A 15,651-nucleotide genomic window follows, 5' to 3' on the forward strand; every position below is an offset into this window, starting at 1 on the left:
CATTCAGACCGCTCACTTTCCTCTTTGCCTGTCTCCGATCTCTCTTTCTTCTGGAATTCCTTCATTCATCCTTCTCTCTCCCTCTCACTCTTCCTCATTCCTTTCATTATTCTTTCCCCGTATCCATCTTCCTCATTCAACCTCTTTCACACCATCGCGCCTCAATCCCTCCCTCCCTCCCTCCCTCATCCCCTCCCTCCCTCCCACATTAATTCTCTGACACACACCTTCCATTTCCCTATTTCTCCTCCTTTCCATGTCTTTTCCCATTGATCAGTGCGGGTGTCAGAGGTTACGGGGAGAAGGCAGGAAAATGGGGTTAGGAGGGATAGATCAGCCATGATTGAATGGCAGAGTAGACTTGATGGGCCAAATGGCCTATTTCTACTCCTATCACATGACCGTATTCACCTTTTCTCCCACTGTAATTATTCAGAGTGAGAAAATTCCTGATGAGTTTGGTTTGATGAGCAGTGGCTAGAGTTTGGGGAGGAGTTTGGGTTTAGTTTAGAGATACAGCGCAGAAACAGGCCCTTCGGCCCATCGGGTCCATTAACGACCAGCGATCCCCACACATTAACACTATCCTATACACACTAGTGACAAATTTTTACATTTACCAAACCAATTTACCTACAAACCTGCACGTCTTTGGAGTGTGGGAAGAAACCGAAGATCACGGAGCGAACCCACGCAGGTCACGGGGAGAACATACAAACTCCGCACAGAGAGCACCTACAGTTGGGATTGAACCCGGGTCTCCGGCGCTGCATTCGCTGTAAGGCAGCAACTCTACCGCTAAGCCACCGTGACCGCCGGTGCTTGGGGAGTGTGGGGGAGGGAATAGGGAAGGGTTCGGGTCTGTGGAGTGTGTGGGCAGAGGGAGAGAATGGGAAGTTGTGGGTGGTGGGAGGGAATGGGAAGGAGGTTGGGTCCATTGGGAGTGTGGGGAGCGGGAGAGAGTTTCAGTCCATGTGCAGTGTAGTGGGAGGGAATGGGGAGGAGATGGGTCCCTTGGGAGTGTGGATAGTGAGAGGGAATGGGGTGGCATTTTCAGTCCATGGGGAGTGGGGAGTGAATGGGGAGGGGTTTGTGTCCATGGGGAGTGTGGAGGGAGGGAATGGGGATGGGTTTGCGTTTGTGGGAAGTGTGGAATGAATGGGGATGGGTTTGTTACCATGGGAAGTGTGGAGTGAATGGGGATGGGTTTGTTACCTTGGGGAGTGTGGAGTGAATGGGGATGGGTTTGTTACCATGGGGAGTGTGGAGTGAATGGGGATGGGTTTGCGTTTGTGGGGAGTGTGGAGTGAATGGGGATGGGTTTGTTACCATGGGGAGTGTGGAGTGAATGGGGATGGGTTTGTGCCCATGGGGCTTGTGGACAATGAGAGTGAATGGGATTGTGGGCAGCACTGAGATTGTTCCCGGATGATGTTGTTTATGCTGATGTGGATGAGGTATAAATATCAGCTCCAGGATACTTGGGCAATCTGTGCTGCCCTTCTTCCAAACACAGTGGTAGCAATGGGGAGGGGGGTTATGTGTAGGGTTGCCAACTGTCCTGTATTAGCAGGGACATCCCGTATTTTGGGCAAAATTGGTTTGTCCCGTACGGGACCGCCCTTGTCCCGTGTTAGGACCGGGGGGCGCTGTAGGCCCGGAAACTGTAGGCCCGGACGCTGTAGGCCCGGACGCTGTAGGCCCGGACACTGTATGCCTGGACAGTGTAGGCCCGGACACTGTATGCCTGGACAGTGTAGGCCCGGACAGTGTAGGCGCCTGGGCCGCTATAGGTCTGGACAGTGTAGGTCCGGACAGTGTAGGCCCGGACAGTGTAGGCCCGGACAGTGTAGGCGCCTGGGCCGCTATAGGTCCGGACAGTGTAGGTCCGGAGGCCCAGGCGCCACCTAACGATGGTTCCATAGCAACCCGCCTTCCGTCACGGACGGCCGCTATTGATGGAGCGGGAGCACGTGGCCACTGGCTGGGTGAGGTCACGCGTGGCGCGGGGCGGTGACGTCACCTTGTCCCTTATTTGGGAGTGAGATAGTTGGCACCCCTAGTTGGAGAGGGCCCTGATTTCAGGCTGACGCAGTGGGTACCTCCCCTCCCTCTCTCTCTCTCTCTCTCTCATGAGTAAATGCCAGTGAAGACATTCGGACATTTTCCAGATCGTCTCTCACCTCGTTTGCCACGACATCGCGCTGCCCAGAAGATTGCGGCGGTGATGACGACACCAAGGACGACGGCAAGAACAATCACGGCCACGACGTATTTCCCAGTCCTGTCACAGCCACATACTGAGGGGTGGAGAAAGGAGTCGGTGAAAGCCCAGCTCCGAGACACAGACACCACAACTTAACCCCAGACCAAGCAGCGAAAGAGATTCTCCAGCATGCAGCTCTCCATTGGATTACACTGGAATTACATAACAGGCCATTCGGCCCATCTTGTCCTGCTGTCCCTACTTTCCTCATCTCTCAGAATGTCCCACCTCCCTCTAAATCTACTTCTACTGTGCCCTCAACCCGCACCGAGAGCAGTGAGTCCACCACTCACCTCTCCCTGAGCAAAGCCATGTCCCTCTGAGGTCCCAACGGCTGTTTACTGCTGATGGCCTCCAGTTCTGCTCTTCCTCACACTCTGCCCACATTCACTCCATCCTAACCCTTCATTGTTTCAGAGTCGTGCAGTGGCACAGCACGGAAACAGGCCCTTCGGCACATCTCATCTAAGCAAGTCCCATTTGGTCCATTTATCTCTGAACCTTTCCTATCCATGTACCTGTCCAAATGTTGTTATTGAACAACTTCAACTACATCCTCTGGCAGTTCATTCCCAGATACCAACCACCCTTTCTGTTAAAAAGTTGCCCCTCAGGTTCCTATTAATTTATTCCCTTCTACCTTCTAGTTCGCGATCACCCTATCCTAATTCTCCTCTCTAAGATCACCCACCCCTCAGTCTCCTGTGCTCCAGAGAAAATCTTCTCTGCACTCTTTCCAGCTTAATGACGTCTTTCCTGTAGCAGGGTGACTAAAACTGAACAGGCAAAATGCAAATTGGAGGAGCAGCATCTCATAATTTCACTTGGGCAGCGTACAGCCCAGTGGTATGAATATTGATTTCTCTCACCTCAGGTAGCCCCGGCTTTCCCTCTCTCTCTCTATCCCTCTCCCACCCAAGTCGCACAAGCTTCTCATTTTCACCCAACAAACAACTAACAATGGCCTAGAACATAGAAACATAAAAATAGGTGCAGGAGGAGGCCATTCAGCCCTTCAAGCCAGCTCGCCATTCATTGTGATCATGTCTGATCATCCACAATCAGTAACCCGTGCCTGCCTTCTCCCCATATCCTTTGATTCCACTAGCCCCCAGAGCTCTATCTAACTCTCTCTTAAATCCATCCAGTGATTTGGCCTCCACTGCCCTCTGTGGCAGAGAATTCCACAAATTTACAACTCTCTGGGTAAAACTGTTCCTTCTCACCTCAGTTTTAAATGGCCTCCCCTTTATTCTAAGACAGTGGCCCCGGGTTCTGGACTCCCAAAACATTGGGAACATTTTTCCTGCATCTAGCTTGTGCAGTCATTTTATAATTTTATGTCTCTATAAGGTCCCCTCTCATCCTTCTAAACCAGTGAATACAAGCCTAGTCTTTTCAATCTATCCTCATATGACAGTCCCGCCATCCCAGGGATCAATCTCGTGAACCTACGCTGCACTGCCTCAATTACAAGGATGTCCTTCCTCAAATTAGGATACCAAAGCTGTACACAATACTCCAGGTCCGGTCTTACCAGGGCCCTATACAACTGCAGAAGAACCTATACTGAAATTCTCTCGTTATGAAGGTCAACATGCCATTAGCTTTCTTCACTTCCTGCTGTTCCTTTATAGAAACATAGAAAATAGGTGCAGGAGGAAGCCATTTGGCCCTTCGAGCCAGCACCGCCATTCATTGTGATCATGGCAGATCATCCACAATCAGTAACCTGTGCCCAACTTATCCCCATTCGCCTTGATTCTGCTAGCCTCGAGTAGTCCGGCACTCCCTCCTCCTCCCTGTACGCTCGGTAAATGGCTTTCGCCGCCAACAGCTCCATGGAGGGGAGTGGACGTGGGGGCCGAGTGGGTGGAGGGAAGGGTGGGGGTAGGAGGGGGGTGAGGGTGGGGGGAGGAGAGACTGGGGGAGGAGGGGGTGGGGAAGGAGAGAGTGGAGGAGGAAAGAGGGCGGGTGGTGAGGAAAGGGGGGGTGGGCGACAGTGAGAATGGGGCTGGAGGAGGAGAGAATGGGGGAAAGGGGGGTTGTGGGGAAAGGTGGGTGGGGGAAAGTGAGAGTGGGGGTAGGGGAGGAGAGAGGTGGGGGGGAGGGGGAGGGGGGGAGGAGAGAGTGGGGGTGGGGGTGAGGGTGAGGGGGAGGGGGAGAGTGGGGCTGGGGAGGAGGGCAGAGTGGGGCTAGGGAGGAGGGCAGAGTGGGGCTGGGGAGGAGGGCAGAGTGGGGGTAGGGGAGGAGAGAGTGGGGGGGAGGGGGAGGGTGGGAGGAGAGAGTGGGGGTGGGGGTGAGGGGGGAGGGGGAGAGTAGGGCTGGGGAGGAGGGCAGAGTGGGGCTGGGAGGAGGGCAGAGTGGGGCTGGGGAGGAGGGCAGAGTGGGGGTGGGGGAGGAGAGAGTGGGGGGGAGGGGGAGGGTGGGAGGAGAGAGTGGGGGTGGGGGTGAGGGGGAAGGGGGAGATTAGGGCTGGGGAGGAGGGCAGAGTGGGGCTGGGGAGGAGGGCAGAGTGGGGCTGGGGAGGAGGGCAGAGTGGGGCTAGGGAGGAGGGCAGAGTGGGGGTGGGGGAGAGTGGGTGGGGAGGAGGGATGATTGGGATGGGGGCGACAGTGGGGTGCGGGCAGGGAAAGTGGGTGTGGGGGGAGGAGGGGGGGCCGAGTGGAGGTGAGGGGAGGGGTGAATAGCGGTGAGGAGGGGGGAATAGGGTGGAGGCAGGGCTGGGGGGAATGGGGATGGGGGCAGGGGAGGGGAAAGTGGGGGTGGGGTAGAGGGGATGGAGTGGGTCTGTGAGAGGAGGAGGGGGGTTAAGGGGGATTGAGTGGGGGGGGGGGGGTTGAGAGTGCTACACCAATACAGGAGAGGTTTTGGGTCCACGGCTCACTCAGTGACACCCTCTCCCTTTCCCTGTTCCCCCTCTGTGAGGAATGGGCCCAACGGGTCCACTTAGTCCAGTATTATTTAAGCCTCTTCATCTTACAATAGGAGAGAGAGTGTGGGAGAGAGGCAGATGTACAATAATGTCCCTGCAATACATGATATATTCCACTAACTGCTCATTGATGTTCAGAGAGACATGACCGTGTGTCTACTCACATTCTACGACGAGGATCACAGTCCCCTCCCCTGTCCCGTGTTCATTCTCCGCCACACACTGATAGTCCCCAGCGTCCCGCGGTGTCACCCGAAGGATTTTCAACCACAGCTCGTTGCTGGAACGTGTTGTGCTCAGCGTGACACCGAGATGTCGCCAGGTCAGGTTGGACGCTGGGAAACTCTGGACGGAGCATAGGATCGCTGCAGAGTTTCCTTCCTTTACACTGACCCCGTAATTGTTCACGTTGCTGGGGGAAGTGATGGAGAGATTCTGCGGCGCGTCTAAAGGCGAACGGTTTAAACTTGAGTTAACATGGCAGAATTCCACATGCCAACCAGGAGAATATGGAGAGAAAAGATGAAGGACGAATGTAACAAGTCTGAAGAAGGGTCTTGACCTTTATAGGGCCCTGGTGTGACCACATCTGGAGTATTGTGCGCAGTTTTGGTCTCCTAATTTGAGGAAGGACATTTCTTGCTATTGAGGGAGTGGAGCATAGGTTCACCAGGGTAATCCCCGGGTTGGCGGGACTGTCATATGAGGAAAGATTGGAAAGACTGGGCTTGTATTCACTGGAATTTAGAAGGATGAGAAGGATTAGGCGAGTGGGCAAATGCATGGCAGATGCAATATAATGTGGATAAATGTGAGGTTATCCACTTTGGCGGCAAGAACAGGAAAGCAGAGTATTACCTGAATGGTGGCCAATTAGGAAAAGGGGAGATGCAACGTGACCTGGGTGTCATGGTGCACCAGTCATTGAAAGCAAGCATGCAGGTGCAGCAGGCAGTAAAGAAAGCGAATGGTATGTTAGCATTCATAGCAAGAGGATTTGAGTATAGGAGCAGGGAGGTTCTGCTGCAGTTGTACAGGGCCTTGGTGAGACCGCACCTGGAGTATTGTGTACAGTTTTGGTCTCCTAATCTGAGGAAAGACATTCTAGCCTTAGAGGGAGTACAGAGAAGGTTCACCAGATTGATCCCTGGGATGGCAGGACTTTCATATGAAGAAAGACTGGATAGACTAGGCTTATACTCGCTGGAATTTAGAAGACTGAGGGGGGATCTTATAGAAGCATATAAAATTCTTAAGGGGTTTGAGAGGCTAGATGCGGGAAGATTGTTCCCGATGTTGGGGAAGTCCAAAACAAGGGGTCACAGTTTAAGGATAAGGGGGAAGTCTTTTGGGACCGAGATGAGAAAACGTTTCTTCACACAGAGAGTGGTGAGTCTGTGGAATTCTCTGCCAAAGAAGGTAGTTGAGGCCAGTTCATTGGCTATATTTAAGAGGGAGCTAGATGTGGCCCTTGTGACTAAAGGGATCAGGGGGTATGGAGAGAAGGCAGGTACAGGTTACTGAGCTGGATGATCAGCCATGATCATATTGAATGGCAGTGCAGGCTCGGAGGGCCAAATGGCACCTATTTTCTATGTTTCTATGTATCATATGGAGACGTATAAAATTATAAAAGGACTGGACCAGCTAGATGCAGGAAAAATGTTCCCAATGTTGGGGGAGTCCAGAACCAGGGGCCACAAAGTCTAAGAACAAAGGGGTGGCCATTTAAAACTAAGGTGAGAAAAAACTTTCTTCACCCTGAAATTTGTGGAATTCTCTGCCACAGAAGGCAGTGGAGGCCAATTCACTGGATTAATTTAAAAGAGAGTTAAGGGCATGTCCCACTTAGGCAATGTTTTAGGCGACTGTCAAAGTCGTAGCAGAACGCCAAAATTTTATTTTATCCGACGTCAATGACCACGACAATGCTGAGTCAGGTCGAGATTACACCGTCTTTGGAAACATCGCGAAATTCCCACGCTGTTAATGCTTCTCCGGTGTCCTAATTTTCGCTGAAATCACTGACAAGTCGGTAAGTATTTGAGAGTTTTCAACTATAATATCTTGTATGGGTTACTTAAAAACCAAGCTTCACGGTGACAAGACATAAACTGGATTGACTTCCAGTTTACTAATGGAGGTATTAAGAAATTTAATTTTAAAAGTGGTTACATGGATTTTTGTGAAAAGTGTGTGAGCATTCTTTGAAAATGTACGGGAGATGCATATCTGGTTTCTGGGTTGCATATCTGGGTTGGGAGCCTACTTTAAATGTGATCGCTGATGGCCATAAACATTGCGAAAATTCCCACGCTTACCTGACCGTGAAACTGTCGTCTCCAATCTACCTGTCAAATGTTCTGACAGTAAATAAATTGGATAAACACAAGTATTTTATGGTATCTTGAAATGACTTTACTTGAAATGATTTTAATATTATGTGCTTCTAAATGCATCTAGGAGAAACTAGCAAACCTGGGGACAGCATGCGACAGCGCCCGCAATAAGCAACGGTACCTGGCGACAAGCCAGCTGTGGCCGAGAAATTTCACTCTGGATGATTTCCAAGCGACGCGCTGAGATCCACTACGATTCTTGGAAGACTCCTCACGATCATGCACGCGACACCCTGGCGAACTGTCGGCGACAGCCTAGTCACCGGCAGTCGCCTTAAAATCGCCTAAGTGGGACAGGCCCTTACGATAGAGCTCTAGGGGCTAGTGGAATCAAGGCATATGGGGAGAAAGCAGACACAGGTTACTGATTGTTGATGATCAGCCATGATCACAATGAATGGCGGTGCTGGCTCAAAGTGCCAAATGGCCTCCTCCTGCACCTATTTTCCATGTTTCAATGTTTCTAAAAGTCACCCATTCCTTCTCTCCACAGATGCTGCCTGGCCCACTGAGTTACTCCAGCACTATGTACCTGTCCACGTTCTCCAGAGATGCTGTCTGACCCGCTGAGTTACTCCAGCACTTTGTACCTGTCCATGTTCTCCACAGAGATGCTGCCTGACCCGCTGAGTTACTCCAGCACTTTGTACCTGTCTACATTCCCCAGAGAAGCTATCTGTCCCACTGAGTTACTCCAGCACTTTGTGTCTATAAACCTTGAACACTTTGAACCATCCTACCACAACCAGAGAGCTGTCCTGAACTACTATCCACCTCATTGGTGACCCTCGGACTATCCTTGATTGGACTTTGCTGGCTTTACCTTGCACTAAACGTTATTCCCTTATTATGTATCAATACACTGTAAATGGCTCGATTGAAATACAAATGTAACCAGTCTGACGAAGGGTCTCGACCCGAAACGTCACCCATTCCTTCTCTCCAAAGATGCTGCCCGATCCACTGAGTTACTCCGGCACTTTGTACCTGTCCAGGTTCTGCGGAGATGCTGCCTGACCCCCTGAGTTACTCCGGCACTTTGTACCTGTCCACGTTCTGCAGAGATGCTGCCTGACCCGCTGAGTTACTCCAGCATTTTGTGTCTATCTTCGGTTTAAACCAGCGTCTGCAGTTCCTTCCTACACATTTCGTCTGCTCCACTGTGAAATCTCCGCAAGGTATGTCTAGTTTGAGGAAGTTCTCCTCTTTCTGACGAGAGTTAGAGTCTTAGGGTGATAGTGTGGAAACAGGCCCTTTTGCCCACACCAGCCAACAGGCCCCATCTGCACTTGTCCCACCTGCCCGCATTGGCCCATATCCCTCCAAACCTGTCCTATCCATGTACCTGTCCAACTGTTTCTTAAACGTTGGGATAGTCCCTGCCTCAACTACATCCTCTGGCAGCTTGTTCAATACACCAACTACCCTTTGTATGAAAAAGTCACCCCTCAGATTCTTATTCAATCTTTTCCCCTTCACCTTGTATCTATGTCCTCTGGTCCACGATTCCCCTACTCTCGGCAAGAGACTCTGTGCATCTACCCGATCTATTCCCCTCGTGATCTTATATGCCTCTATAAGATCCCCCCTCATCCTCCAGCGCTCCAAGGAATAGTGACCCAGCCGACTCAACCACTCCCTATAGCTCACACCTTCTAGTCCTGGCAACATCCTCGTAAATATTCTCTGAACCCTTTCAAGCTTGACAATATCTTTCCTACAACATGGTGCCCAGAACTTTACAAAATATTCTAAATGCGATCTCACCAACGTCTTGTACAACTGCAACATGATCTGCCAACTTCTCTACTCGATACTCTGACTGATGAAGGCCAATGTGACAAAAGCCTTTGTGACCACCTTATCTACCTGCAACTTGACCTTCAAGGAACCACGCACCTGCACTCCTAGATCCCTCTGCTCCACAACGCTCCCCAGAGGCCTAACATTCACTGTGTAAGTCCTGCTCTTGTTAGACGTCCCAAAATGCAACACCTCACATTTCTCTGTATTAAACTCTTGCCCAGAGTAGGGGAATCGAGGACCAGAGGACGTTTCGGGTCGAGGCCCTTCTTTAGACTGGTGAGGGAGAAGGTAAACGAGAGATAAAGACGATGGTGTAGAGAGATAAAGAACAATGAATGTCAGATCGGAGAGCAGGAGGCATCACAGAGAGGGAGCAGGATGTGGCAGAACTGCAATCTTGTGAAAGATTGCAGCAGGATCTTGATCGATTGGCCAGATGGGCTGAGTACAAAGTGCTGCAGTAACTCAACGGGTCAGTCAGCGTCTCTGGAGAACGTGGACAGGTACAAAGTGCTGGAGTATCTCAGCGGGTCAGTCAGCGTCTCTGGAGAACGTGGACAGGTACAAAGTGCTGGAGTAACTCAACGGGTCAGTCAGCGTCTCTGGAGAACGTGGACAGGTACAAAGTGCTGGAGTAACTCAGCGGGTCAGTCAGCGTCTCTGGAGAACGTGGACAGGTACAAAGTGCTGGAGTATCTCAGCGGGTCAGTCAGCGTCTCTGGAGAACGTGGACAGGTACAAAGTGCTGGAGTAACTCAGCGGGTCAGTCAGCGTCTCTGGAGAACGTGGACAGGTACAAAGTGCTGGAGTAACCCAGCGGGTCAGTCAGGGTCTCCGGAGAAAAGGAATAGGTGGCGTTTCGGGTCGAGACCCTTCTTCAAACTGAGAGCCGGGGACTGGGAAATGAGAGATATAGACGGCACAAATGAATGAAAGATATGCGAAAGCAACGTTGATCAGGTAAAATGTGGAGCGCACAATGGTCCATTGTTGGCTCTGGGGTAGGTGATAACGAGCTATACAGGCAATGATAATCATGAGGACGACAGTAAATAAAAGACGTCCGTCACCTGAACCGTCACCTTCCCTTGTCTTCCAGGATTGAAAGCCTGAGCTACAGGGAGAGGTTGGGGCATAGAAACATAGAAAATAGGTGCAGGAGGCCATTTGGCCCTTTGAGCCAGCACCGCCATTCATTGTGATCACAGCTGATCATCCACAATCAGTAACCTGTGCCTGCCTTCTCCCCATATCCCTTGATTCCACTAGCCCCTAGAGCTCTATCCAACTCTCTCTTAAATCCATCCAGTGATTTGGCCTCCACTGCCCTCTGTGGCAGAGAATTCCACAAATTCACAACTCTCTGGGTGGAAAAGTTTCTTCTCACCTCAGTTTTAAATGACCTCCCTTTTATTCTTAGACTGTGTGTGTGTGGCCCCTGGTTCTGGACCCCAACATTGGGAACATTTTTCTTGCATCTAGCTTGTCCAGTCCTTTCATAATTTTATACGTCTCTATAAGATCCCCTCTCATCCTTCTAAACTCCAGTGAATACAAGCCCAGTCTTTCTGGGCAGGCTGGGATTCTATTCCTTGGAGTGCAGGAGGATGAGGGGTGATCTTACAGAGCTGTACAAAATCATGGAGGGAATTGATCGGGTAGACGTACAGAGATTCTTGCCCAGAGTAGGGGAATCGAGGACCAGAGGACAGAGACTGAAGGTGAAAAGATTTAATGGAACCTGATGGGTTACTTTTTTCCACACAGAGGTTGGTGGGTGTATGGAACGAGCTGCCGGAGGAGGTGGTTGAGTCTGGGACTATCCCAACGTTTAAGGAACATTTGGACAGGTACATGGATAGGACAGGTTTGGAGGGATATGGGCCAAACGCGGGCAGATGGGACTAGTGTAGATGGGGCATGTTGGCCGGTTGACTCCATCTACACCTCACGCTGCCTTGGCAAGGCCAGCTGCATAATCAAGGACCAGTCTCACCCCCGGTCACTCCCTCTTCTCCCCTCTCCCATCAGGCAAGAGGTACAGAAATTTGAAAACGCACACCTCCAGATTCAGGGACAGTTTCTTTCCCAGCTGTTAACAGGCAACTGAATGATCCTACCACTACCCAGAGAGCAGTCCTGAACTACTATTTTACTATCTTTGATCGGACTTTACTGGCTTTTTCTTGCACTCAACGTTATTCCCTTATCTTGTATGCGTACACTGTGGACGGCACTATTGTAATCGTGTAGACACAAAAAGCTGGAGTAACTTAGCGGGACAGGCAGCATCTCTGGAGAGAAGGAATGGTGACATTTCGGGTCGAGACCCTTCTTCAGACAATAGGGAGAGGTTGAACAGGCTCGGATTCTATTCCCTGGAGCGCAGGAGGATGAGGGGAGATCTTATAGAGGTGTACAAAATCATGAAAGGAATGGATCGGGTAGACGCACAGAGCCTCTTGCCCAGAGTAGGTGAATCGAGGACCGGAGGACATAGGTTTAAGATGAGAGCGGAAGAGAAGATTTAATAGGAACCTGAAGGGTAACTTTTTTCACGCAGAGGGTGGTGGGTGTACGGAATGAGCTGCCGGAGGAGGTAGTTGAGGCTGGGACTACCGCAACATTTCAGAACCATTTGGACAGGTAACATGGGGCGGCACAGTGGTGCAGCGGTAGAGTTGCTGCCTTACAGTGCTTGTAGCGCCGGAGACCCAGGTTCGATCCTGACCACGGGTGCTGTCTGTACGTTCTCCCCGTAACCTACGTGGGTTTTCTCTGAGATCTTCAGTTTCCTCTCACACTCCAAAGATGTACACGTTTGTAGGTTAATTGGCTTGGTAAATGTAAAAATTATCCCTAGCGTGTGTGGGATGGTGTTAGTGTGCGGGGATCGCTGGTTGGCGCGGGCTCGGTGGGTGGAAGGGCCTGTTTCCGCGATGTGTATCTATAAACTAAGAATGTGTGTGTGTGAGAGAGAGGGAGAGTGAGTGTGTATGTGAGTGAGCGTGAGAGAGAGGGTGTATGTGTGTGAGTGAGTGTGTGTGAGAGTGTGTGTGTGAGAGTGTGTGTCAGAGTGTGTGTGAGAGTGTAGGTGTGTGAGAGTGTAGGTGTGTGAGTGAGTGTGTGTGAGCGAGTGTGTGTGAGTGAGTGTGTGTGAGTGAGAGAGTGTGTGTGTGAGAGAGAGGGTGTGTGTTTGAGTGAGTGTGAGAGGGAGAGTGAGTGTGTGTGTGTGTGAGAGAGAGTGAGTGAGACAGTGTGTGTGAGAGAGAGGGAGAGGGAGTGAGTGTGTGAGAGTGTGTGGGAATGAGTGTGTGTGTGTGAGAGGGGGAGAGCGAGTGAGTGTGAGAGTGTGTGTGTGTCTATGTGAGAGAGGGGGAGAGAGTGAGTGTGAGAGTGTGTGAGTGAGAGTGAGTGTGTATGTGACAGAGAGAGTGAGTGTGTGTGAGAGAAAGGGAGAGTGTGTGTGAGAGAGTGTGTGTGAGAGGGTGAGTGAGAGGGTGAGTGTGTGTGTGTGAGAGAGGAGAGTGTGGGTGTGTGTGTGTGTGTGAGAGAGAGAGAGGGGGAGAGAGTGTGTGTGTGTGTGTGTGTGTGTGTGTGTGTGTGTGTGTGTGTGTGTGTGTGTGTGTGAGTGAGAAACATAGAAAATAGGTGCAGGAGTAGGCCATTCGGCCCTTCGAGCCTGTACGCACCGCCATTCAATATGATCATGGCTGATCATCCAACTCAGTAGCCTGTACCTGCCTTCTCTCCATACCCCCTGATCCCTTTAGCCACAAGGGCCATCTAAATCCCTCTTAAATATAGCTAATGAACTGGCCTCAACTACCTTCTGTGGCAGAGAATTCCACAGATTCACCACTCTCTGTGTGAAAAAAAACGTTCACATCTCGGTCCTAAAAGACTTCCCCCTTATCCTTAAGCTGTGACCCCTGGTTCTGAACTTCCCCAACATCGGGAACAATCTTCCCGCATCTAGCCTCTCCAACCCCTTAAGAATTTTATATGTTTCAATAAGATCCCCCCTCAGTCTTCTAAATTCCAGCGAGTATAAGCCTAGTCTATCCAGTCTTTCTTCATATGAAAGTCCTGCCATTCCAGGGATGAATCTGGTGAACCTTCTCTGTACTCCCTCCAAGGCTAGAATGTCTTTCCTCAGATTAGGAGACCAAAACTGTACACAATACTCCAGGTGCGGTCTCACCAAGGCCCTGTACAACTGCAGCAGTACCTCCCTGCTCCTATACTCAAATCCTCTTGCTATGAATGCCAACATACCATTCGCTTTCTTCACTGCCTGCTGCACCTGCATGCTTGCTTTCAATGACTGATGCACCATGACACCCAGGTCACGTTGCATCTCCCCTTTTCCTAATTGGCCACCATTCAGGTAATACTCTGCTTAGAGTTTAGAGAGAGGGAGAGTGTGTGTGTGTGTGTGTGTGTGAGAGAGTGAGTGTGTGTGTGTGTGTGCGTGTGTGAGAGAGTGAGTGTGTGTGTGTGTGTGCGTGTGTGAGAGAGTGAGTGTGTGTGTGTGTGCGTGTGAGAGTGTGTGTGTGTGTGTGTGTGCGTGTGCGTGTGCGTGTACGTGTGCGTGTGCGTGTGTGTGTGTGTGTGTGTGTGTGTGTATGTGTAACTCCATCATCTGTGATGGCCCAATAATCCATCTGTCGTTATAGAGTTGTGTCAGTGTGTGTGTACTCACATTCTACAGTGAGGGTCACATCCCTCTCTCTTGTCCCGTGTTCATTCTGTGCCACACACTGATAGACCCCAGCGTCCCGCGGTGCCAGCTGAGGGAACTCCATCCACAGCTCGTTGCTGGAACGTGTTGTGTTCAGCGTGGCACCGAGATGTCGCCACGTCAGGTTAGATGCTGGTAAACTCTGGACGGAGCAGAGGATCGCTGCAGAGTTTCCTTCCTTCACACTGACCCAGGAACTGTTCATGTTGTTGGGGGAAGTGATGGAGAGATAATGGGGGGCATCTGCAAAAAGATAAAATTTAGCAACCAGTTTTGCGGCACTTTCAATGATCCTTGGATTATGAAAGACTTCAGTCTTGAGATACAGCGCGGAAACGGGCTCTTCGGCCCACCATGTCCACGCTGACCATCGCTCACCCGTTCACACACTAGTTCTTTGTTTAGTTTCGAGATACAGCGCGGAAACAGGCCCTTCAGCCCACCGAGTCCGCGCCGACCAGCGATCCCCGCATATCCTACACAATATCCTATCCACTATCCTACACAAACTGGGGACAATTTTTACATTTACCAAGCCAATTAACCTACAAACCTTCACGTCTTTCGAGTGTGGGAGGAAACCGAAGATCTCGGAGAAAACCCAAGCAGGTCGCAGGTCGCAGGTAGAACGTACAAACTCCGTACAGACAGCACCCGCAGTCGGGATCGAACCTGGGTCCCTGACGCTGCATTCGCTGTAAGTAGCAGCAACTCTACTGCTGTGCCACCGTGCCACCCACAAATTACTTGATGGGCCGTATGGTCTAATTCTGCTCCTATCATCTATGACCTTATGTACCAGCACTGCGAATAGATTGCTGTTCCTGCACAATAAACGATCTCCATACTTACATTGCACAGTCAGTGTGAGTTTCTGCTCGGATGAGACAGTTGGGTAACTGACTTTGCAGGTGAGGTCTTGCCCGTGATGTTTGGGCGCTGGGGTCAGGGACAGAACAGAAGTATATGTCAGCGTGTCATCCCGCTGAGTTTTGCTGTGTGAGGCTGACGATGGTATATCAGCAGGGGTGACCCAGGTTAAGTTGGGTGTCGTTCCATTACACGCGATGTTGAAGGAGCAGGTCACGTTCACAGGCTGACCTGCCACCATTTTAGCAGGGAATATCGTGGGTTTATCTGTGAAAGCTAACACAGAGAAACGGATACTTTTAGGTAAATATCATTAGATGCATCGGTTCACATCGAAATCCCAGTCTTGGGTTGCCAACTGTCCCATATTAGCCGGGACATCCCGTATTTTGGGCTAAATTGGCTTTTCCCATACAAGACTGCCCTTGTCCCGTATTAGGCTCGAGGAACAGTGTAGGCCCGGACAGTGTAGGCCCGGACAGTGCAGGCCCGGAGAGTGCAGGCCTGGACAGTGCAGGCCCGGACAGTGTAGGCCCGGAGGCCCAGGCACCCTCTAATGGAGGTTGCGTAGCAACCCGCCTCCCGCCCCGGGCGGCCGCCATTGGTTGAGCGTGAGCACATGGCCGCTGGC

General features: G+C 51.1%; 1 protein-coding gene across 1 annotated transcript; it reads right to left on the reverse strand.

Annotated features, from left to right (window-relative positions):
- Positions 1-2,183: 2,183 nt before the first annotated feature.
- On the reverse strand, positions 2,184-15,316 carry LOC144591823 (myelin-associated glycoprotein-like; the record flags this gene model as incomplete). The annotated part of the gene is made up of 4 exons (XM_078395840.1): positions 2,184-2,300; positions 5,366-5,647; positions 14,112-14,393; positions 15,003-15,316. Coding segments are annotated over 4 exons (995 nt in total), but the record flags the coding sequence as incomplete, so codon positions are not given.
- Positions 15,317-15,651: the final 335 nt, after the last annotated feature.

The sequence above is a fragment of the Rhinoraja longicauda genome, unplaced genomic scaffold, assembly GCF_053455715.1.
Source record: "Rhinoraja longicauda isolate Sanriku21f unplaced genomic scaffold, sRhiLon1.1 Scf002124, whole genome shotgun sequence".
Taxonomy (NCBI): Eukaryota; Metazoa; Chordata; class Chondrichthyes; order Rajiformes; family Arhynchobatidae; genus Rhinoraja; species Rhinoraja longicauda.